The following is a 25,215-nucleotide window of genomic DNA, read 5'->3' as shown; positions in this document are numbered from 1 at the left end:
GACAAAACTGGTTATTATGGCTCTATAAGATGATACAAAGCAATATATGCACATGTATAGCCATATTATTGCATAATAATTGAATTTTAAAAACCTCAAAAAGTCGGTATTTTGGGGATTTTTTGAAAAAATTCCTGTACAGATTTTTTCCAAAAATGGCTCAATTTCGACCTTGTTATTTTTCGACAAAACTGGTTAATATGGCTCTATAAGATGATACAAAGCAATATATGCACATGTATAGCCATATTATTGCATAATAATTGAATTTTAAAAACCTCATATTTTGGCCATTTAAAAAAAAATCCCTGTACTAAGTACAGGATATTTTTCAAAAATGGCCAAATTTCGACCCTTATATTTAAAAAAAGCGCAGAATCACATAATCTGTTTTGCTCATGCTCCCTTAATACATATTAAGTAAGTCGATATTTTGTTAATTTTATACAAGAAATAAATAAATTATACTACGAGTTGAGGGCAGTGTTCTCCATTATCTAGAAATCAACAATATTAATCATAATATCATAATAATGGTATACTGTAAGATGTATCTAAAAATAAATCAAATTCACAACATATATATTTGTTATACTTTCTCTTGTTTAATATTTCTAGTGGCTAGGCCTAGCCTACCAAGACTAGACAAGTGTTTGTTTTTTATCATTTTTAAAGCTCTGTCTACACTATCAAACTTTATGTGACAAAAAAATGTGATGTGCCCAAATATGGTAGTGATATTCCTAAATATGGTAGTGATATTCCTAAATATGGTAGTGATATTCCTAAATATGGTAGTGATATGACATCATCATGTCCATATATGGGCACATCACATTTTTTTGTCACATAAAGTTTGATAGTGTAGACAGAGCTTAACACCAGTTGGAAGCTATTCATACTGATAAATCTTGCCGATGCAACCGATGCCAAGAGTTACATACACAGAAAAAAATGAATTAAATAATTATTCTTGATAATTCTTTAAACTTTCTAGTCGAGATATCTTATTGCCACAAAAAGAGCAATATTTGGTAATGAGAAGGCATGATTTAAATATTTATATAGCACCTATTATAAATTATAAATAACAATCCGTAGCTGTACTACACAGTGATGTATGTAAAGGTGTGTTGGATAATATGCAGGATTTCCTCATCATTACTCAGTACTCTGTGCGTTGTTTGCATTTACTACAAAATGGAAAGAAAAAAAACATTCAATACATTCTTCAAATTATTGTGTGATACCTAGTAAATAATTGACAATAGAATAAAGTACTGTATGTTCTAATAAATATTATATAACACCTACATAAATTCCAGTCATTTGATTGGACGATTGTGGGTCACATGAGCCTAGCCTGGCCTAGGATTGTTTGACCTCTGATTGGACGATTGTGGGTCACATGAGCCTAGCCTGGCGTAAGATTGTTTGACCTCTGATTGGACGATTGTGGGTCACATGAGCCTGGCGTAGGATTGTTTGACCTCTGATTGGACGATTGTGGGTCACATGAGCCTAGCTAGGCCTAGGATTGTTTGGTCGTACTACTACTACAGTAGTTATATTTCACCTCGTTGAAATATAAACCAATTCACCTCATGGCATTATTTGTAACATTACACTCATAAACATTCATTATTTGTATAATAATTATTATTAATATTTGCAGTACAATACTATTTTAGTTTTTACAATTAGGCATTAAATCTTTTAATAATTGCAACATGTTCATTTTTTAGAGACAGAAATCTTTGAGATTCTAGATGCAACAGACGTCTGCATTTGTAGATATAATTTATTCAAAAGGTATTCAACATTATGCATAAAATCACAACACACAATGTAAATGTTAAGTGCTGCAATTTGTCTGTTAATGTGCAGAAGAATAAAATCGATAACATGTTTTAAAAAATCAAAATGTGACATATTGTTGATATATAATATGCATAAGATAAAATCAATAAGTAATCAAATAAAGAAGAATACCTCATTTCTTGTTTCTTCACCATATATTACCACCCACTCTTCCCCGAAGTAAACTATCACTTCGTTGCCATGACGACTGGATTAATAAAAAGCACTCCTGACAACGTTGTTTGACTTTGTCTTCATCAATGGGTTTAATAGGCAAAACAGCCTGAAAAAGGTGTAGTTAAAAATAATATGAATCTTGTTTATAGGTACAGTCGTGGATCTAGGCTTTTAAAATTGGGAGAAATGGGGATGAGGTTGACGGCCTAAAAAATGGTGAAATTAAGTTCTAAACTTAAACCTAATGTTCTTTAACTTCTGGCTTCTTGGTTATGGTAATGTTGCTTAAAGTGTTTTTTGTTTAAAACATATTGTAATAACTATGTCGTAAGTTACTGTTACTGTATCTATTGTGAAAACAAAGGCTAGAATCTAAAGCATGCAATATTTGTTTAGGATAAGAAGTTAACCCCTTACTTAAATAAATGGATCCAACAAATTTATATGTAATCTTGTTACAGGCATAGAAAATCAATTAGGTCTACAAGCAGATACAAACTTAAGACACAAACTTAAAAGCAGAGTAGATGACAAGATCAACATTCGATATATATGGATATAGTGATATGGATCCAGCAAGCACTGACCAATCAGAAGGCGTTAATGCACCTATAGATATTACTTTATTAAGCACAAACTTTAGTGTCTTAAGACAGCAGCCTAAGTGGTTATATAGACATCTTGATTTGAGCATGCTCACATGATAAAACAGGCTTACAAAAATAGCAGATATAAAATATGGATGTATTGTAAAATAGGGAACTTTACATTAAATACATTACATGCAATTACAAAAAAGAAAAACAAATACAAAAATGTTCAATATAATCACAATTTTAAAAGTAAAAAAAAAAATTAGTTTGAAATAAAATTATATTCCTGCAATCATTCCATCATTATGAAATATATTCTTTTGTAGGTAAACAATACAGAAAACATACATTGATAATTTTTTATATTTTCGTACTAAATATTGAATTACATGAAAAATGAAGTAAAAATTAACCCACAACTAATCAATTCATGATTTCTGTATCGCCTACCTACAGATAAATAATGCACATCCTGCTGTTGCTGCAACTGGTAAAACACTGCTCAATGTAAAGCTCTGTCTACACTATCAAACTAGTTTGACCTAAAAGGTGTGATGTGCCCAAATATGGTGGTGATATGCTTAAATATGGTAGTGATATGACATCATCGTATCCATATATGGGCATATTGCAGTGTGGACAAAAGAGGATTTCAACGTGTACAAACCTGTTTTGATTTCTGCCACGCATCACTGACCGCAAGTTCAAACTTCTGTTTCTCGGCTGCGCTCATGAAATAAAACACCCATGGATTGTCGCCCTCACCGTCATTAAATTTCTAGCAGAAAATTTACAAGATTAATATTAATACTGCAGTAGATTCATTGTTTTACTTCAGTAATATACATTAAATTAACTATACCATTAAACTATAACTTATTGAATAAGATGATGGAATAGTGTTTTCCGAAGGTTTCTGGCATTTTTACTTTATTGTTTTGATTTAGCTTGTTGCTTATTTTATTTGTATCTCTATTGATATCTAGCCACTGATACCCATAACATTGTCATTTTGTATGTGCTTATTTTATTTGTATCTCCATTGATATCTAGCCACTGATACCCACAGCATTGTCATTTTTTCAGTGCTTATTTTATTTGTATCTCCATTGATATCTAGCCACTAATACCCACAGCATTGTCATTTTTAGTGCTTATTTTATTTGTATCTCCATTGATATCTAGCCACTAATACCCACAGCATTGTCATTTTCAGTGCTTATTTTATTTGTATCTCCATTGATATCTAGCCACTAATACCCACAGCATTGTCATTTTTAGTGCTTATTTTATTTGTATCTCCATTGATATCTAGCCACTGATACCCACAGCATTGTCATTTTCAGTGCTTATTTTATTTGTATCTCTATTGATATCTAGCCACTGATACCCACAGCATTGTCATTTTTAGTGCTTATTTTATTTGTATCTCCATTGATATCCAGCCACTGATACCCACAGCATTGTCATTTTTAGTGCTTATTTTATTTGTATCTCCATTGATATCTAGCCACTGATACCCACAGCATTGTCATTTTCAGTGCTTATTTTATTTGTATCTCCATTGATATCTAGCCACTAATACCCAAAGCATTGTCATTTTCAGTGCTTATTTTATTTGTATCTCCATTGATATCTAGCCACTAATACCCACAGCATTGTCATTTTTTCAATGTTTATTTTATTTGTATCTCTATTGATACCTAGCCACTGATACCCACATCATTGTCATTTTTTCAGTGCTTATTTTATTTGTATCTCCATTGATACCTAGCCACTGATACCCACAGCATTGTCATTTTTAGTGCTTATTTTATTTGTATCTCCATTGATACCTAGCCACTGATACCCACATCATTGTCATTTTTTCAGTGCTTATTTTATTTGTATCTCCATTGATATCTAGCCACTAATACCCACAGCATTGTCATTTTTAGTGCTTATTTTATTTGTATCTCCATTGATACCTAGCCACTAATACCCAAAGCATTGTCATTTTCAGTGCTTATTTTATTTGTATCTCCATTGATATCTAGCCACTAATACCCACATCATTGTCATTTTTTCAGTGCTTATTTTATTTGTATCTCTATTGATATCCAGCCACTGATACCCACAGCATTGTCATTTTTAGTGCTTATTTTATTTGTATCTCCATTGATACCTAGCCACTGATACCCACATCATTGTCATTTTTTCAGTGCTTATTTTATTTGTATCTCCATTGATATCTAGCCACTAATACCCACAGCATTGTCATTTTTAGTGCTTATTTTATTTGTATCTCCATTGATACCTAGCCACTAATACCCAAAGCATTGTCATTTTCAGTGCTTATTTTATTTGTATCTCCATTGATATCTAGCCACTAATACCCACAGCATTGTCATTTTTTCAATGCTTATTTTATTTGTATCTCTATTGATATCTAGCCACTGATACCCAAAGCATTGTCATTTTTAGTGCTTATTTTATTTGTATCTCCATTGATATCTAGCCACTAATACCCACAGCATTGTCATTTTTTCAATGCTTATTTTATTTGTATCTCTATTGATATCTAGCCACTAATACCCACAGCATTGTCATTTTTAGTGCTTATTTTAATTGTATCTCCATTGATATCTAGCCACTAATACCCACAGCATTGTCATTTCCTCAGTAATTTGCTTTTAAATTTATCATTGCATTAATTAATATTATTATATGAAAGGAATAAAATAAAAAAAAAAATATAAATATATTATACTGTTATATTTTCAGTGATCTAATTATCTTGTCATAGTGTGTGTACTGTCTAATGGTCAGCTTCAGCTGGATGGATCACCCATATAAAATATAGTCAAAATAAATAAACATGTAACATAACTATTATATAATACTTACAACTATTGAATAAGACTGTAGTGCATAGTCCATCTGTAGACTGGTGATGTCACATATATTACAGCTACCAAGAATGCGGTAGAATTGCGTTTGACAGTCTTCGTGACAAAGAAACAGCTTGGTATCCGACACGACTAGACAACAAGGCTGGCAGGGAGAAGGCGCGTTACCCTCAATTTTAGACGTCATCTGTGAGAATTAAGAGTTGTGATGGATACATTATTTTATTTTTATTTTTTTTTTTTTGCCCGTGGGTTTTTCTTCTTGAAAATCCAATATTACTGGTAGTTTCTTGTTATTTTTCTATGCACCATTAATAATAAATAAAATAAGAATAATTTTGATGTTTCATTCTTTTTTTAAACCAAAAAATGTATGTGAATTTTTCTTTTTACATACAAATATTGTACTGTACCAAAATATATCATTCAGCAGTATATATATATTTTACCCAATTAAAAAAAACGTACACTTTGTGCAACTATAGTGCAGATGGCTTGTAGCCAATCAGAGACTTCCATTTCATTTTCGCAGGCAACTTGCAGTGAGGAGCCATCATCCAGAATGAGTTCAAAGGCATACGGTCGATCTCCATTACGCACTCGCCGACATCCGCCGAAACGATTTGACCTAAACATTGATACCAATATTTTATATTTCAGAAAAACACATTACCATTGGTTTGTTTTCTTCCAATACAATAGTAGCAGCCAATACAGAAATTTGCAACCAGTACAGTAATTTGCAGCCAATACAGTAATTTGCAGCCAATACAGTAATTTGCAGCCAATACAGTAATTTTCAACTTACCGTAATTGCACCGACAACTCAGGCTCATCACTATCTTTCTGAGCAAACTTATGAAACGTATCGTGTTTGAGCAGACAATAACAAGGCTTCCAGTAGGCGTAGAACAATTTGGAACTTGGAACCTTACAGTCTAGCTTGCCCTCCTTGACCACAGGTGACCGGTATAGCTGTAGGTCAGCAGCTGCAAGAGAATTGGTCAAGTCTTCCCAGTGGACCAATGAGTAGAGAAGGATTTGAACATCTGCGACCTGTTATTAAATAGCAGAATGAGTATTGATTTTATACTAATACTTTGGAATAGTTTTAAGAGAAAAAAAAACCAATTATGAATGTTGTTGAAGTAATTTTGCTATTATTAGTATTTGGTCATTTTGCTCACCAATTATATTTTATATTGATACAAAATGAAAAACAATTTATTTCCTATGTTGATATATAAAGATTAAGTTTACATATTATTTACAGACTCTGACATTGCGGTAGACCATGTGTATTAGGTCTGAAAAGAACTGTTGAGTTTCTTGACGTTTCAATATACTTCGATCGTCCTAAGGAGTAAGATTTCAGAGAGTCAAGAAGGATGGGAATATAAGTTTTTGTTTCCTATGACAGTTTGACATTTAATTCTAAACTAATATTTTTAATCTATGATGTATTTCTAGAACCAAACAAACCCAGACAGCAAAAAGAAACTACTCAAGAGAAATTAAACACAAATAGTGGAGCTTATCGTATAAAGTTAAGATATAATATGAGATTATTTACATCACAATCTGATTGTTGCGCAACAAACTTGCAAAGCATAATCTTCTGCGTGGTGGCATCCGTGAGAACACTCGGTAAACCCTTTGTCCGACTTCCTCCTTTCATGATTTGCTTAAGTTCATCTAAAAAATATCTGAAAAAGCACATTTTCTGGTAAGAAATAGAAAGATAAATGTATACATTGTTTTTAGTCAGCCTAGCCCAAAATGACTCAAAAACAAGAATGTATGCATCAAACTAACCAATAGTAAAGGTTGAGGTGTAACCCAACCAAGTTTCAGTTTAATAGGTGTAGCCATTGCATTAAAACAAATATTTTGCTTTGTTTATTTAATGCATTTTTAATAGTCCTCTTTTTGAACTCCTCAATAGGTGCTGGACAGTAGTGATAAACAAATATTTTCAACTCTCCCAATACTGAAAACCAGAAATTCTCTTCCAAGTTTTCTTGAGAAACAAAAGATCCCAAATTATTTTTTGTAACCATTAAAACACATTCCGAATACCAGACTTTACGGAAAGCTAGAAATATTAGACCAGCCCAAAGGTGTCTGGTATTGGGAGAGTTGACTGTACCACACTTTGGAAAACAAGGCCTATTTGGCCAGTCCAAAGGTGCCGGTATTGGGAGAGTTGACTGTAATAATATTTCTATTTATAGAATTAAAATAAACAGTGATTACTTAGTGCTTGATTCACATCCATTTGACAGCCAGTATTGCTTCCTTCTATTCACACAGACCAGCTGAATTATCTGGTAATTCAAACTCACCTAACAACACAATTATATTTCAATGAATCGTTTATATGAATAAAATGATTTAATTCCTTTTAATATGAGGAATTCTTTTTTCATGTTTTTAGTTTTAGGATAGTATTAAACTTACCGATATATAATCTAAATCATTGTATTGAATTCTTGATTCCACAGAATACGACAAGTCAGAGTCTCCTGAAAAACAAAATACCAAAATATCATCTAAATAATTTGTCAATATTTTCAAGCTTTGCAAGGCATGTCTAAACTAGATCATAGGTCATAGGTCGTCGCAATTCTTACCCTTTCTTAATAAGTACAAAGCTTGGTCCGTGAGTAGAACAAAGACTGGTTGAATGTCGCCCTCAGAATGACCAGTAGTGAGGTGAAACATCTAAGACGATAAAAAAGATCATCATCAACTTTTTTTTTTTCAAATTATCTTTGCATCGAAAACACACATTCTAGCAAAGGGATCATGTAAAAATTACTTTACTGTAGTTACAGTAGTAATTATGTATTGTAAAAAAATAAAGAAATTCCTGTTCAAACATTTTTGTATGATTGTCCAAAAATGTATTATTATCAAAAAATGCTTGCTAAATAATTGCATAACATGATCCATAACAAGAAATTACACACAAGAGAAACACACGAATCAAATCCTTATACCCAAACCCAATTACTTTTGAGTCTGGTGGGATTGTAACGCAAGCAAGCTTTATATCATACATCATTTCATGATATCATTTCATAAAATTTGTTTTACTATTGAAAATACAAACTTGTACTCACCTTCCTAAACTCTTCACTTTCATTCTTGAATATCTCCAGCATAAGAAATAGCTTTCTGTTGTTGTCAAGTCTGTTGATTAGAAATTAAATAATAAAAAAATCAAAATCAAAGAGCTTCTTTTTACAACTTGGCTTCCTTTCAAGGTTTTACGGTAGGTCCTACGAAAATCAAAAGCTCAAATGATAAGATAAAATAATAAGATTTATAAAGCGCACATATCCACAAAGTGCTCAAGGCACTTCTGAAAACCATGAAAAAAAACTAACCTTGAAACTAAAAACAACAAAATATTTATATATATATATATTTAGTGAATGCTATTTGCAGCAATCAACTTACTTCATTTCAATGTCTGGTTCAGGCTGCATGCTGATGGCAACTGATGCCGCACCTGATGCACTGACAGAATCCTGATTCAATTCTCCACAATCACTGGTCTCACTTGGTTCCATCACACTGGATTCATTGCCAACACTTGTTCTGGATTCCTGCAAAGACTCCTTATCAGAGAAGCTCTGAGATGGAGAAGATTGTTCTGGACTTGAAACAACGTTCTCAGATGACTTCAAAGGCTTATCAGTTTCATCAAACTTCTGATGAACTGGACTTGAAAAGAGGCTTTCATAACTGCCATCTTGAAGACTTTTATCAACCTCCTGTTGCAATGATGTTTCGACAAGATGCTCAAATGATGTATCTGCTCTTTCTGGTTGGGACTTTTCATCTTCCAACCTGTCATCTGTTTTAGCATCACTGGAAGCATATCCAAATCTAGAATCAGTCTTTATTTTATTATCTGCTAGCATGTGATCACCATCCACTAGCCTGTGACCACCATCTGCTAGCATGTGACCACCATCCACTAGCATGTGATCCCCATCTGATATTTTTTTATTTTTATTAACATTATTTTCTAATAAATTATTTGTTTCATCAGCTTTAATTTGTTCTGTGCTGAATCTCCTGGGAAGCTCAGGATTATTGCAATCTGTAAAGTCTGTACTAAATGATTTCTCTTTTGTTTCTTCTGTCATGATTACTGGTGAATTTAAGTGTCCTGCTAATATATTATTATCTCTTGTGAAGGATAATTGGCTGGGTGAAGGATTTTCACTACGAATAAATGGACTGTTTAAATGATCGTCCGCACGTATAGAGTCTCCTAATGATGAAAAACTGACATTGTCACTGAAAGACATTGGAGTACTGGACCAGCTCTCCTCACTGGTCATACTAACGGTACCATCTTCAGAGTTTAAGCTCACAGTCTCTTTGTTGGAAGGAGTCTTAGATGCTCTTCTTTTCTTACGCTTCCCTTTTTTACTTTTTTTCTGAAAAATATGAATAACTTCCAGACTTTCGTTGAGATCATCTGTAATAGATTCCTCTCTGAAAACCCTTCTCAACGGTTTCTCTTTTGAGATATCCAAGACATCAACGGAAAAATCATTTTTTTCTAATAAGGCATCTAAACATTGTGTTGGTTTATCAACTCCTATTGAAGTATTTGACACTTCAACCGGTAAATCATTTTTCTCAGATAAGGCATCTGGTTTATCAACTGGTTTAAATGGCTCCTCCTTTGAAATATTTAAACACTGTGTTAGTACTTCAATTGGTTGTGTGTCTATTGCATGGTTCTGGTCATATTCACATAGATTTGATGTAATTTCTACAGTTTTTACATTACATTCTCCATCACTTATAGATGAACTTCTTAACAATTCTTGATTAATTGATCTTTCTTCTGTGATTCCACCGTCTGTCTCCACATCATCATCGCCGTAGACAATAGTTTCTCCGCTGCATTCTATACATTGTGAGTTTGTTCTTACTCTGCTTTCTATTGGACTGTTTGTAGCACACGCCGATTCACTACTTCCGATCGAGGCGGTATCATAGTTAAAATAATTGTCTTCTTTTTCCTCATCTAATTTAGTTGCGGAGCGTGGCATGTGACTAACCAAATCCAAGTAAGCATTGTTCTAGAGACAAACAAACCATGTACACTGCATCAGTTATTACAATTCATCAGAAAATCATCACAAACGCTGAACGTCTTGTGACATAGCACACTTAACAAGACTTCTCCAATCAGAGTGATTATTGGCAAAATTTGCATAGACTTTAATATTTATTTTATTAGTTTTATAATTAAAACCTATAATTTTCCTTTTCAATGAAGGATACAATTCAATACAAGCAGTGGGTTATCCTTCATTGATTATGATAAAATATGATTAAAATATATTTTTTAACGTCATGGGAAAGTTTATTACGCATTTGGTGTTTTTATAAATGTAATTTGTAATTAAACTTCTCCAATTTACATGCACATTGTTGCTACACTGTTTAGATGGTTAAAACGTGGTTTCCACTAGCAATGCAAGGATGTAGATGCAATGCAAGGATGTAGATGCAATGCAAGGATGTAGATGCAACACAAGGAATTAGATGCAACGCAAGCGAGTTGACCAATCACACGTAACTGTTCGAATAACCCATCGCTTGCGATCACTTTGTGTTGCGTTACGTCCTTGCGTTGCGTACTAGTAGGAACCACGCTTTAGAGAACACATATCATACTTAATTAGTAAGATTTACTTTAAATTTGAGAACTAAGATATGAATGACATAAAGTACTGTAAAACCACTTACTAATTCTGGATCAAACTGAACAAAGTCCAAGCCTGACACTAGTGTTTGTAGTAGGATCAAACGCTGCTTATCTCTCAGGATGGCATCTCTGAAAAAAACATAGCAAATACAGTAATTATGCAAAATGTGAACTTTTGAAATACTAGAACACGTGTACAAGTACGTGTGTACAGTACATGTGTACATTATTTGAATGTTTTTAATTGTAATTTCATTCAAAATAATTGTGAATGTTTTACCATATTTTCTGTCGAGGAGGAAAACAATTTTTCCATGTACACATTTTATATATAGAACAAATAAAGATTTGATTTGATTACATGTGTACGGTGTACTATAAACAATTGAATTGTATTCAGACCATGTAATAATTTTTAAAACAAAACAGTTTTATTAGATCATGCCAAACTATTCTACTGCAGTATTAACTATTCTACTGCAGTATTAACTACATTTTTTTACTGCAATACAACATGATTACCATTTAAGTTTGTTTCAATGTAGAAGTTTATGTTTATGAAGAAATGACTAACACAGTAAACAGTATGTTTATCCAAAAAAAAAAAGACTTTGTTATAATTGCATGCTATAAAGCTCTGTCTACACTATCAAACTAGTTTGACAAAAAAGGTGTGTGCCCAATTATGGTAGTGATATGCCCAAATATGGTAGTGATATGACATCATCATGTCCATATATGGGCACATCAAATTTTTTTGTCACATAAAGTTTGATAGTGTAGACTGAGTTTAAGAAGTGACTACAGTAAAAAATGTTGCTAAATAATTACAGGTTGTAAAGGGTAGTAGAATAATGTGTGCATGGTTCCTTTTGTAGCTTAACTGGTTAGACCTTGGGATTGAATGGTATAGTCTCTGAGCAGCTGATGCTTGGCATGGTTGCAATCCCTTTAATCGTATTAGTTTATGTACAGCGCTTAGAGGTTTCACAACATTAGGCGCTATATAAATCATGATATTATTATTATTATTAATATATACTGGAACAAATGCTTGGTGTGATTTTAGTCCTTCAACTAATTATAGCTTATCTTGTTTAATTTGTCTACAATGAACAAGGCCACTAACTGTTCATAGAAGGTCTGACCATGAGTAGTAGTACTATAGTAGTATGTATATTCCTCTTGTCCTTTATACAAAGGAAAATCTAACAACAACTGTTAAGCTGCATATCCTGTTTAGATGATTAAGAGTTACTTTAGTTAGTTAGTCAGTACTGATTGTGGTAAACCATGAAAGAAATAGTTTAGATCTCAGGTAGCTTACAATTAATACTATAATATTATGTTTACAGGTCTATCATATTGTAGTATTACAATAATGATGGTTCATAGCTTACAATTAATACTACTATAATATTATGTTTACAGGTCTATCATATTGTAGTATTACAATAATGATGGTTCATAGCTTACAATTAATACTACTATAATATTATGTTTACAGGTCTGTCATATTGTAGTATTACAAGTTAATAATAATGGTTCATTTAATAAATTTCCAATTTGTATATTTCAGCATAAGTTTTAAAACAAGATTTTAAGTGGAATGGAAACATCATTATTCATCTTTTTGTTTCATAAATATCACAAATATCATATCTTGTAGCCTCACGGCCAAAATTACCCATGATGTACAATACAAGACGAGAAAAAAAAACATCCAAAACACACAAAAAAACTAGGGGAGTAGAACATTGCCACAAAGAAAGCAAATTAATCTCATAATATTAATAGAAAGACTAGACTAATTTAGGTAAGTAAGCACCTGGTGTAACTTACTCATGATAGAAAGACTGGACTAATTTAGGGTGATTAAGTAAACATCTGGTGTAACTTACTCATGATAGAAAGACTAGACTAGTTTAGGGTGATCAAGTAAACAACTGATGTAACTTACTCATGATAGAAAGACTGGACTAATTTAGGGTGATTAAGTAAACATCTGATGTAACTTACTCATGATAGAAAGACTGGACTAGTTTAGGGTGATCAAGTAAACACCTGATGTAACTTACTCATGATAGAAAGACTGGACTAATTTAGGGTGATCAAGTAAACACCTGATGTAACTTTCCAATGATGTTTCCTTCAGAGAGAGATACAACCATGCACGACCTTAAAAGAAAACAAAATTAATAATTAAGTTTAAAAATCCATTCTTATCATTTAAAATTCATTCACTTTGGAAGAATAGTTGAATGAAATACAAACAACACTGGAAGACTTTATTTTTACTCTAAACAAAGATGACACAATCTCAGTTCTAGGAGCCACATTTTAAAACTAACTGTATTAAATATTAATAAATATAATTTGTGACAACCGAGAAACATGTTTGGATATGTTTAATTGATTGTGCGCAGGGAACATAGTTATTCACTCTACTCCTGGACATTTCATGATTTTGAGGCTTAAACAATGACATCAATGCATAGGTCATAGGTCGTTTCAAATCCATATTTATAATCCAACTTGTTGTACCTCGTCCAAAATCAGTTGCCAGTCGATTCAGGGCCATGATGTCCGATATGATGTCTTTGTGCGTGAATTTCTGAACCATCCCCCAGTATCCAGCAGTAATAACACGCAACCTGTAAAACAATAAATATAATGCAATAAACCAAAATAATATGACACGCTATTCACATAGAAATCAATGTATGGGGTGCAAAAGATGACAAAACAAAATAACAAGTAAATATCAAACAAAATAATTAAACTGTTATAATTAACATGACAATTAATCATGTTCTACTGTATGTTGTATGGGGTGCAAAAGTTGACAAAGGAAAATAACAAGTTACATTGTGCATTATTTCTCACAATTCCTCCAAGGTTAAAAGTAAACAAGGTTCCGGTTTGAGTCTCTTTTTATCATTCTCACAGATTTCCTCATCTTTATCATTTCAAAATAATTAAACTTTTATAAATTAACATGAACATTAATATGTTCTACTGTATGTTGTTGTATGGGGCGCAAAAGTTGACAAAGGAATATAGATTAATCAACACAAGTACATGTCATCATTGCCCCCCCACAATCAATGTACATTCCACTAACCCATGTAGAAACGCATGATCAATATGTTCTACTAATCTTTGGAATGATCTATCCTCGTCAGTTATTGCCGTCACATCTTCTGAATCTTGACTGAAGTAGAACTTTTGAACCTGAAAAAAGTTATATCCAAATACAATAATTTATCAAATATTTTACAGCTGTTATAAAAGGTTTGATTTTAATCTTTTTGAAACTGAAACTGCTCATTGTTTTTTTTTTATAAATCAAGTTTGTTTTACTTTTAGTCATTCTTTCCATTTATACTGTACTGTATAACAACTGTATAACAACTGTACTGTATAACAATTGGTTTCTCTATCTTATTTTAAATCATGGGAAATCTATCAAAAAATTTAAAATACAGTATGTACAGAAAGACAAAAGATGGTTGCTAATTAGATAGCAGCGGACGGCCTAACAGAGTTTACCTATTTCCATTCCTATTACATTTTAAATTGACATATAAAGTTTGCCTTCTATTGACTCAACTTCATTATTTATTCATTCACATTTATTCAGCAATATAAAAATTTACATTACAGGGATTTTACAGAGACAAGTAATTTTCTGTAGTCGTAAGACCCTTTAGAACAAAACAAATATTATCACAAAGAAAAAAAAAATTTAGGCAAAAGTATAAATACATATCAAGATCAAGGATAATAATACTCAATATTATTACTGTTAACCATGAATAGTAATTTGACACACATTCATTGTGTTAACAACAATAAACCTCATTTAAATAATTCATAAATATTCATTAGTTAATTACTAAGCATGCTGGTAGACAGAATGCTGCTGCATCAGGTGGTAACATCATCACACATGTTATTATGCTTAGTGTGGAGGAAATAAATAACCATTATTTTAATTCCTAGATGGTGTAGTGTTGTGTAACGCTACTCAATTGATACTGATTTCATTTCAACCAAGGAGCAAATTCTTTACGGTCAACAGATGGTCGGGCCCACGGACAATTGGACCCATCATAGAGATATCGGGCCCAACATAATTAGACGATCCGGCCCATTCTAAAAATAAGGGAAAGATGATCAGGTCCACGAAAATGAATTGGATTTATAATTATTCACCATAAAATAAACTAAAGGTGTTCTTTCCACGAGTAAAAGAATTATAAATTATTTTAAGAATAGTTTTATCAAACATTAAAATTATTAATTTTTTTTCTATGAAAAAACCATTTATAAAAAGGCCTGTTTCTGCTAGACAGTATATTTTTAGTAGCAAAAAAGAACACATTATTACTATTAAGTATTATTTTGGTTAAAAACGACAGAAAAATTCAATTAGGCCTAGGAGGCCTACATTCATTTTACTAAAAGATACTTTTGCTATATTGAGACCTAGGCCTAGGCCTAGTGTCATAAAAAAGAATGTGTTTTAAACAAAATGTGTTTTGGAAATTCCTCTAGTTTACTACAGAACAGTAGTTAGACCTCGTAGCCTTGATTTAATGATTATGTCAATAAATTAATAATAATATTAATAATGACATTATTGACATTGTGCAATTCATTCATTCATTGTAATAAATCATGAATAAATGAAAACATAACCTTCTTTCTGTAAGGTAAGCGCAAAGATTTAGGCCTAGAACCTAAGGTTAACAAGGACAAGGTCAATCAATCGAAATACCGCTAGGCCTAGAGAGAGTACACTCGCTTGTCTAGCCCTAACTAGGCCTAGCTAGCACGAAAGGGAAGAAAGTACAGTAGCACCGTCTGCCTAGCTTCTTGACATTGTTGTCAAAATATTTCAGTTTAAAATACCTCTTTGATCGCCTGTGCGACGTTTTCGAGTATACGGTCCTTTAGTTGTACACGCTTTTTTGACATTTTATGTCCATTCCATGATTTCCAATACAAAAAAGCTCGATTTTAAGTGTCTTATACGTCAAATATTGTGATTTTTATCATCGTTCATGTGACGACGAGAGACACGATTCACACGAAACGAAAACAACAACCGATTTGTCGATTGCCGCCCTCTATTTGTTAGAAGGTAAATCTGTGAGAAGTACGCCCTCTGTTATTAGGTTTTTTTCTTCAAAGGAACTTGTTTTTCCAGCGAAAATAACATTACTGATTGAGGTATAATTATAATATTAGACAGAGAGCTAACAGTGCTGAGGCTCTCGTCCCAATATTATTTATTATATTAATAAAATACCTAATTATTATAAAGGACATATATTTTTGTAAAGCACCCCATTCAGTTTTTAAAAAAAATTATTAATGTGAAAAAAAAAAATGTTCTCGCATTGATGGACACAGACGTATTATTGCGAGACTACATCCATAGAAGGCATGGCAGCAAACTAGTGTATTTTACTGAAAGTGATAAAATAATCTAAATAAATAAAAGAGCATAGCAAAAAAGTCAAAATATCATTTTAATATTTATTAGTCCACAAAAATACCGACTTACTAACTGTAAAAAAGAAATCAAAATGTAATTTTTTCCTAATTACTGCATAATAAATTAGCTTATTTTTACTCAATAAAAAGATTTCAAAATATACAAAACAGGATTATTTTTAAATGAAATGTACAAACTTTTTTAAAGCATGTTGACAAAAATCTCAATACTGTATAATGTGTGTATAACAGTTTATGTATGATCTAAAGCATAAATGCTACACTTAAATTAAGTAGTAATTAAATTGCTATGAATTGAATATTTTGTCCAAATATATATATATTATTATTTACTTTAAAGCATAATCACAATACTGAAAACTACATTATGAAATTATAATGTAAAACATATTATTTAAAAATGTCTATCTTTGTTGATTAAGTGAAACCGGGACCATGTCAAAATGATTATACTGCAGTTATTGCTGACCAGTGGCCATATTCACCAATCACACTTAAGTGAGATACATCTTATATAATATTTAAATATTAAGTATTTCACTTAACTCAATAAATATTTAAGTTTGCAAGTTTCCCTTAAATTGCATTTATAGGAGAGTTTTTTAATTTTAAAGGTAGGTGTTCCCTTAGCTTCAGTGTGAATGGTGAATATGGCCACACCACTCTATTAACTTGGGGAAAACATTCAAGTGGCTAGAGTATCAACTTCTATTGGATTCCAAAAGTTTCCATTATCTTACTACTCTACTATTCATGACTTACAAGCAAAATATCTTAACTACTTCTATAGAAATGAGTATATATAAGGTAATATAATTTACCTATTTACTTACAAGCAAAATATCTTAACTATATATAGAAATGAGTATATATAAGGTAATATAATTTACCTATTCATTTTTAGAAAAATATAATTTATTTTAACCAATGAATGGTTTACTTGTAAATACCTAATAAATAGTCCATTTAAAATGGTAATACAATCAACTCTTCCAATACCGGATTAGCTTTCCTTTCAGCGCTAGCCCATTTCTTGAGGTCAAAAAGGTCCCAAATGCTTTTTACTATTAAATACCGGATTAGCTTTTCTTGAGGTCAAAAAGGCCCGAAATCCTTTTTACCATTAAAAACAAATTCAGAAAACCAGACATATTATTCCAGCCAAATGGTATTGGTAGAGTCGAGTGAATGGTCGTCATTGTAGACTTTCTCTTAAAGCAACTTTTTATTACACAATGCGACTGCAAATGGGGGATACACTTATTAACTATATGCATACAAAGCAATCACACTTTACACTAATATAGCGAAAGACAGAAACTCTAAACTGCACAATAATAATAATAATATCGTGTAAAACGATCACACTAATTAAATATCCCTCAGTGTTCTTTGTCTGATATTTTTATGCATTGTTTATTTCGTTTGTTTTTGTAATGCACGCATTTTAGCTTTTCTACCGCTTTGTATTACGTATATACTAAAATACAGTAAATAAAGAAAAATGGGCCAAAACACCCTAGAGTATTAAAGCCTAATATGGAATGCAAAAAAAGATGTCCAAATTGATAATATTAATGTTACATATTGCAATAAAAACATTTTTATTAGTACTTTTTTATTTTTATGGTAAAGGTGATCTAACGTTAACTAACACGATCTAACGTTAACTAACACGATCTAACGTTAACTAACACGATCTAACGTTAACTAACACGATCTAACGTTAACTAACGTGATCTAATCTAACGTTAACTAACACGATCTAACGTTAACTAACACGATCTAACATTAACTAACGTGATCTAACGTTAACTAACGCGATCCAACGTAAACAAACACAAATCTAACGCAAGGTTATTTGTACTTACTCAAAATATGCTATAAATTGAATACTCAACGGAAAATCTATACTCAACAGTAATGCAAAATCGAAGACTACAAATCTCAAAATATAAATAATGAACTCTATCTCATTAATGCTGTTTAAATTTAAAAATAATTTATAATCTAACATTTACTGAGTCGCATAAAAAATGATGTGCAAGATACAAAAGCATCACCAGTGGGAAAGACAACAGTGGTAAAATATCAGTAATCTGAACTATAGGTGGCGACGTTTTACTGGGTACCTTTTCTTGATCAATTTTGCTTTGTTCTGATTCTTCATAAACGGTGTCTCAATCTTTTTCTCATCCATTGTGATGTTCCATGAAGGTGCGTGAAACGTCATGTTGTAACGTCGACCCCAACGGGCAAAAACTGCTTTCTCCGTCAAAAATCTATGTCCAGTTCCTTTGCGTGCTTCGTTCCACGAGTAGTACTTGCACTCGGCCAAGCTGCTGTTTGGACTTTGATAATAATGGTACTTCTTTATCTCACCTGGATGTGTTCTGAAAAACAAAATGACAAGTTAGAACACTTTAATTATATAATAGAAAAATAGCTAAATAATGATTAAGGCCATTGATGAGGTGTTGGCAAGTGTAGCGGATTGGTCCAAAGTGCTTTAAGCTCTGTCTACACTACAGTATCTAACTAGTTTGAAAAAAAAAATGTGTGATGTGCACAAATGGTAGTGATATGCCCAAATATGGTAGTGATACAGTATGACATCATCATGTCCATATATGGGCACACCACATTGATTTTTCATATAAAGTTTGATAGTGTAGACAGAGCTTTACTGTACAGTATAAATGCTAATGTTTTGTTGTTACATTATTATACAGTTTGTTTTCTATTATATTTAGTAGTAAAGATCCCAGTAAGACGTGGATTACATCTATTCGGGATCCGTTAACTTTTCAATTATTCAATTCAATTCATTTATTTTCCAGAAGACATATAAAACATATAATACAATGAAGAAAAGTGACTAAGTCACTATGTGAGTACCTTCTGGTTCAATTATTCATCATCTATTTGCTATTATATTATTGTTTTATTATTTTAAAGTTTTCAATAAAAATAAATGTCTATAAAAAGTTTACATTAACAGATTGAACAGAACCGTGAATTGCTACACAAATTGTGGGGGCGGGGGGTTGGTGGAGCGGGGTTACTTACTGGCAATGATCCTCAGGTATAAACCCACAAATTGTGGGGGGCAGGGGGTTGGTGGAGCGGGGTTACTTACTGGCAATGGTCCTCAGGTATAAACCCACAAATTGTGGAGGGTGGGGGGTTGGTGGAGCGGGGTTACTTACTGGCAATGATCCTCAGGTATAAACCCACAAATTGTGGGGGGCAGGGGGTTGGTGGAGCGGGGTTACTTACTGGCAATGATCCTCAGGTATAAACCCACAAATTGTGGGGGGCAGGGGGTTGGTGGAGCGGGGTTACTTACTGGCAATGATCCTCAGGTATAAACCCATACAAATTCACTTTGTCACAGATGTCAATGGTCATAAGCATGGTGAACCAGCCAGTTGATAACCATGTCTTAGTTTTTTGTCTGTCAATAAAAAAAAACACTAAAATACTTAAACTGTACAATTGCCATTTTTAGTGTTAACATACTGTAGTGTACGAATAAGTACTGTAGCAGACTTTAATAATATGTAATTTTCTAATGTTATTAAAAGTTATTGAAATTTTGATTTAATATTCACAATTATGGGAAAATCCTCAGCAAAATGAAATTATTATGGAAAATTTAATAATCTATGTGATGTAAAGGCCTTCTTCTGGGTTTTCCTCATTGTGCATTGGAGCATTAAATCACAGCATTGTACCATTTCGTTTTTATGACAAAACTACAATACAATGTCAATTAACAACTCTACTGCACCTGCTCAAACCTGTCTCCTTCTCAAAGATGATACCTGCGTAATCTTCCCCCTTGAGGGACTCGGCATAGAACTTGGTATTGGGGTACAATTTCGGCAATGTTTTGGCAGCCTTTAGTATCCCTTCATGCTTCTTTTGGTACAAACCCCAAGTGATAACAACATCAGGAGACGCATCGCCAGTAAACAGATGTTTTTGATTAATGTATGCCTTCACAGCATTAAAGGAACCCATGCGGATAGTTGTACGATTTCCGACGTCCTCATGAAATATTCCAGAAGGAGCATTGTTCATTCTAATCACACATTGGTGGGCGTCAATTTCTTTTCCGAGTCCTCGTCCCATCAGCTGTCCAGAGCTGGATACCAGCGCGCACACGCTGCAGTTGTAATCTAGCGTCTGAAAAACATTAAATCAATTTAAGAGATCATGTAAAAAATATTCTACTGCAGTTACTATATTTGCTTACTTAATATAAACCTGTGATAGTTTGTTCCTATGTGAAGTTCATTAAAGATGTATTGTCTCCCAAAAACATGAAAATGAAGATTAATTAAATTAGACCTTGAATGTTATTTTGTAGTTTTAATAAAGTTAATCACTTCCATAGAAAAACAAATGAAAAGTTTTCACTTATAAATTGACAAAATAAATGGTGAAATTCAACCAAAAACCCACTGGCTGCTGGCAGCCAATTTGACCATTTTTGCTTTAAATTACAGTTTTTTCGATCAAATTTTTGGTCAAAGTGGATAACTATTATGTTACATTAAAATGGCATATTCAACAAAAATTTTGATAAGAATTTTGTTCAGGGGGACAATACATCTTAAAGGTAAACACTGTAATATGAACAGTGTGTATAATTACAAAGAAGTAAGCACAGACAACCACTACACTTATTTGTCCATTCTCTATATCATGATCTTTAGAATAATTACGATACGATATGATAGTATTTATTGTCATTTATACAACAAGATACAAATGAAATTTGGTTGATTACATTTGATATAAATACAATAACAAAGAAATTACAGCGATCTAACAAACTTGCTATTACATACATGAATAGAATAATGTTTACCTGTTTACTATCTGCTAAAGATATGTAATATTTTCTGACAGAAATGATTTCAGGTGGTTTTGTGGGCTTTACTACTTTACTGTTGTTGGCTAATATCTTCTCATTTTCTTCTTTTGTTTTTATCAAAGTTTTATTCACATAAAGAAAATTGTCCTCTTGAGCAGGTATATGATATAGTTTTGTGAGTAAGAGAGAGGTCGCGTTAGCATTCAAATAATCAGATCGTACTTTGGCATGTGAGTTGACATACTGTTGTGTGTAGAACATACAAAAACATATCATAAATATTCCATAACAAACCAATGTATATAGAAGAATTTGTTTGTTCTGAAACGAAAGAAGAGCATGTGTAAAAATCAGAAATATGCTATAGCCACCATCATGTATGTTGCAGCTAGGTAGGACCTTGTTTTGCCAAACTAGCTGGCTATCAGGCCTCTACTTGGCGCTACTGCAGTAGCGCCCTCTACTCTAGTAGCGCCCTCTACTCTAGGATGAATACACATTATAGTAGTATGAATAATTTAGTTATAAATAATTATTAATAAATAAAGCATCACAATCACAATACTGTATATATATAATATAGGCTACTAAACTAAAAAATGTTCACTACTGATACTGTCAGTAGATAATAATAATATACAGGTGGTGTATTTAGCAGTCCGCCTTAACTAAAAACCGGAAAAACAAAAAGAAACGGAAAATACCGGAAAATCCAAAAAATACTGTATAAAGGTTTTAGCTTATAAATTGACAAATACGAGTCGGCGGCGCGCTAGTGTAATAAATAGTAACTATAGCTACTACGAGTCCTCGTCCCATCAGCTGTCCCCAGAGCTGGATACCAGCGCGCACACGCCTTACACGACGCCTCTAGTTAGCCTACTTTTTAGAGAGAGGCCTGGTCACTGGTGGCTCTCTGAGTGATAGTGGAGAGATACTCAGCTGATATCCGCCTACTACTCTAGTATAGTCTAGGCCTAGCATATGCCACCGACTAGACTAGAGTCTAGAGAGACTAGTTAAGTAGTAGGCCTAGCTAGTAGACTAGCCTTTCTAGGCAAGACAGTAAGTAACTCACCTCCATAATAAAACTATACTTTTAATAATCATTGGTGTTTATTTTGAAAGTACATTTTATAATACAGTATGTTCTTATACACTGACATGGTGTACGCGTCATTGGATTTGCGCTGTGTGGCCGGGTACGGTACGTAGGAGGCCTATTATACGTCAACGTCATAAATAAGTAGAGCGCCACCATGCTTTTAGCAAGGTTTAAGATCATATTATTTTTAAGGATTTAAAACACAAGGGACAATAATTAAAATTGTAGATTTAGAAAGTGTACTGGTAAAACAACAGCAATGACACAAATTACCGGATAATATTATTGTTTTAATTTCAAGTGCACATAATCATTACTAATTACATTGTTTCATCTTTATTTTCGATTGTTAACTCCCTGTTTGGATCAAAGGATAAACAGATCGAACATAATCATAGACCCGGATGCATCCTACCTCCCTGATATCATTAAATTAAAAATAATTTTATTTGGATGACATGATTATCATTGATAATTATTTCTCGAGCGACATCGGTTAGGCATCCGTTCAAACAGAACCTTTTATGGATATTATGGATTAAATTTTAATCGGATAATTAAATTTGATTCGAAATTAGTCCGGAATACCAATTTTACCACCTGAGTACACAGTCGATGTTTATATAATATTTTATATATTGATAATTAGTTAGTTGAATCATGGAGGTATTTTTCCATGGTTGAATATGCAGTCTTTGTTGTCACAGAAGTATTCACTTTGACCGAAATTGGATCGAAAAAAGGAATTAATCTGAAGAAATTATATAGGCGTACCATCCTCCATGTGCCTATTATACTAATTTGGAATAGTCAATGAAATTGAATTTAAGCATTATATTTCATCTTTATTAATAATTCGATGTTTGGGGCAATAGACCTACACCTTTAGGTATAAACAGACCACCCTCGTAAAATATTGTTGAGTAAAATAAGTTAAATTAAATTAAAAATTAAATGGTTGTAAGGGTCTGACGTGTGACCGGAGCTCCGATGGTCTCTGAGACACGCAAATAATTAGAAATTCCGGCAATGGAGCGATAAATTAGCTCCATGTTCCGGCGATAGAAGACTACACGTCCGTCAGTTTAAAGTGAAACGTTTAATTTAACAACATTAAAAGAACCTCTCTAATCTCATCTAAAATAAAATACATTAAATGACACTACAGAGACTACATTGAGTCCTACGCGCAGGGCCTATGTTTTAACTTATACTAATTATGATCATTTTTTTAATATTACACATCAAATGGCTTAAATTAGATGAATATTTACGAAAAAATTATATTCATATTATTCATATTATAATAAGAATAAATCCTGCAGTAGCCATTTTGCTTACTTTCGTGAGTCGGGACATTTTAGTCAGAAATAATATTCAATCTCCTAACGTTCCAGGCTCCCATCAATTTGCCTCATCCCATAAACGGAAGTACAGTAGACCTAGTAACACTTCAGAGAAAAACAAGTTATCAATACTATAAATACAAATAATCAATATATTTACTCTTTGAATGATCCTTATAAATGACATCGCATGCACATTCTTCCCCAGTCGACATGAGTCCTGAATGTTAATGCCAATATGAGTAGCTTTTTATATTGTACACGTTTTAGTGATTCATTTTGATTACGATGGATGATTAAATGCATAGGCCTACGTTTTGTTTGACCAGGTTCGAATTATTGATTTTCTCCCACGGTTTATGATTTAACAGCTGAAGATGCGCTGACGCTGAGTTCGGATTTAGGGACGATCCATCGCGCGTCGTGATTGGTCCAAATTACTAAAGCTTTGTACTCCACACTCTAGAGACGCAATACAAGGACGCAACGCAGCGTAAATAATTTGACCAATGAGAAGCGATGGATTATTCGAACTGTCGCTTGTCATTGGTCAACTCGCTTGCGTCTACGTCCTGGCGTTGCGTCCTAGTCGGAGAACAAAGCTGACAACTTGGTTCACATTTACGCAACGCGAGGACGACGTAGACGCAACGCCAGTAACACAAGCGTCGATTATGTCGTGAGATAGATATTCATATAATACTGTAATGCATAAAAATTCATCAAATGCTAAATCATCATATCCAACTACCGTTACTAATTGTAACCCTGTGTTATTATTCTTTGATTGTTTGTTAGGGTGGGTTACTATTAGAAGGGGGGTTACTATTAGAAGATTTACGGTAATAACAACGCTTCATAATAATGTTTTTCAGTGTATGTTGAATACTCAATCAATATTTAATTCAACAATATAATACCTACTCATAATGTGACATTTACAACAAGATCAGAAACTGTACAACACGCCTGCATAATAATAAGCCTATGTTATAAGTTATTATGGTATAATTAAATTTTACAGGGATGTTTCAGTGTTTAGTAGGTAGATGTTCACATCAGTAGCCGGCTTTATGTTGGTTTTGGATCTTT

The 25,215-nt window shown here is 32.7% G+C and overlaps 2 protein-coding genes across 5 annotated transcripts; both read right to left on the bottom strand.

The window, feature by feature from the left end:
• Window positions 1-542: 542 nt before the first annotated feature.
• LOC144834869 (pleckstrin homology domain-containing family M member 2-like) lies at window positions 543-16,356 on the bottom strand. 3 transcript variants are annotated; one of them, XM_078689838.1, is made up of 18 exons: window positions 16,179-16,356; window positions 14,386-14,495; window positions 13,806-13,915; window positions 13,385-13,439; window positions 13,281-13,325; window positions 11,303-11,390; window positions 8,984-10,629; window positions 8,644-8,713; window positions 8,152-8,242; window positions 7,979-8,043; window positions 7,775-7,863; window positions 7,092-7,224; window positions 6,327-6,574; window positions 5,987-6,146; window positions 5,517-5,705; window positions 3,298-3,408; window positions 1,993-2,143; window positions 543-1,193 (listed from the first exon to the last, which is right to left on the bottom strand). In XM_078689838.1, exons 1-17 carry the CDS (start codon window positions 16,242-16,244, stop codon window positions 2,009-2,011), a joined length of 3,411 nt encoding a protein of 1,136 aa, XP_078545964.1. In that variant the 5' UTR covers window positions 16,245-16,356; the 3' UTR covers window positions 543-1,193; window positions 1,993-2,008. The 3 variants fall into 3 exon arrangements, with proteins under 3 accessions (XP_078545964.1, XP_078545963.1, XP_078545965.1); XM_078689837.1 differs by lacking the exon at window positions 13,281-13,325 and having other exon boundaries at window positions 13,340-13,439; XM_078689839.1 differs by lacking the exons at window positions 13,385-13,439; window positions 13,806-13,915; window positions 14,386-14,495; window positions 16,179-16,356 and having other exon boundaries at window positions 544-1,193; window positions 13,104-13,328.
• Window positions 16,357-16,788: 432 nt separating this feature from the next.
• LOC144834868 (alpha-N-acetyl-neuraminyl-2,3-beta-galactosyl-1,3-N-acetyl-galactosaminide alpha-2,6-sialyltransferase-like) lies at window positions 16,789-24,370 on the bottom strand. 2 transcript variants are annotated; one of them, XM_078689836.1, is made up of 5 exons: window positions 24,284-24,370; window positions 21,667-21,993; window positions 20,581-20,978; window positions 20,137-20,244; window positions 16,789-19,180 (listed from the first exon to the last, which is right to left on the bottom strand). In XM_078689836.1, the coding sequence occupies exons 1-5, from the start codon at window positions 24,308-24,310 to the stop codon at window positions 18,892-18,894; spliced, it is 1,149 nt and encodes a 382-aa protein (XP_078545962.1). In that variant the 5' UTR covers window positions 24,311-24,370; the 3' UTR covers window positions 16,789-18,891. The 2 variants fall into 2 exon arrangements, with proteins under 2 accessions (XP_078545962.1, XP_078545961.1); XM_078689835.1 differs by lacking the exon at window positions 24,284-24,370 and adding an exon at window positions 22,751-22,862.
• Between the last annotated feature and the right edge of the window lie 845 nt (window positions 24,371-25,215).

The sequence above is a fragment of the Antedon bifida genome, chromosome 2 (assembly GCF_963402885.1).
Source record: "Antedon bifida chromosome 2, ecAntBifi1.1, whole genome shotgun sequence".
NCBI lineage: Eukaryota > Metazoa > Echinodermata > Crinoidea > Comatulida > Antedonidae > Antedon > Antedon bifida.
Note: the sequence above shows the minus strand (reverse complement) of the source record. Positions and strands in the feature narration are given on the sequence as shown.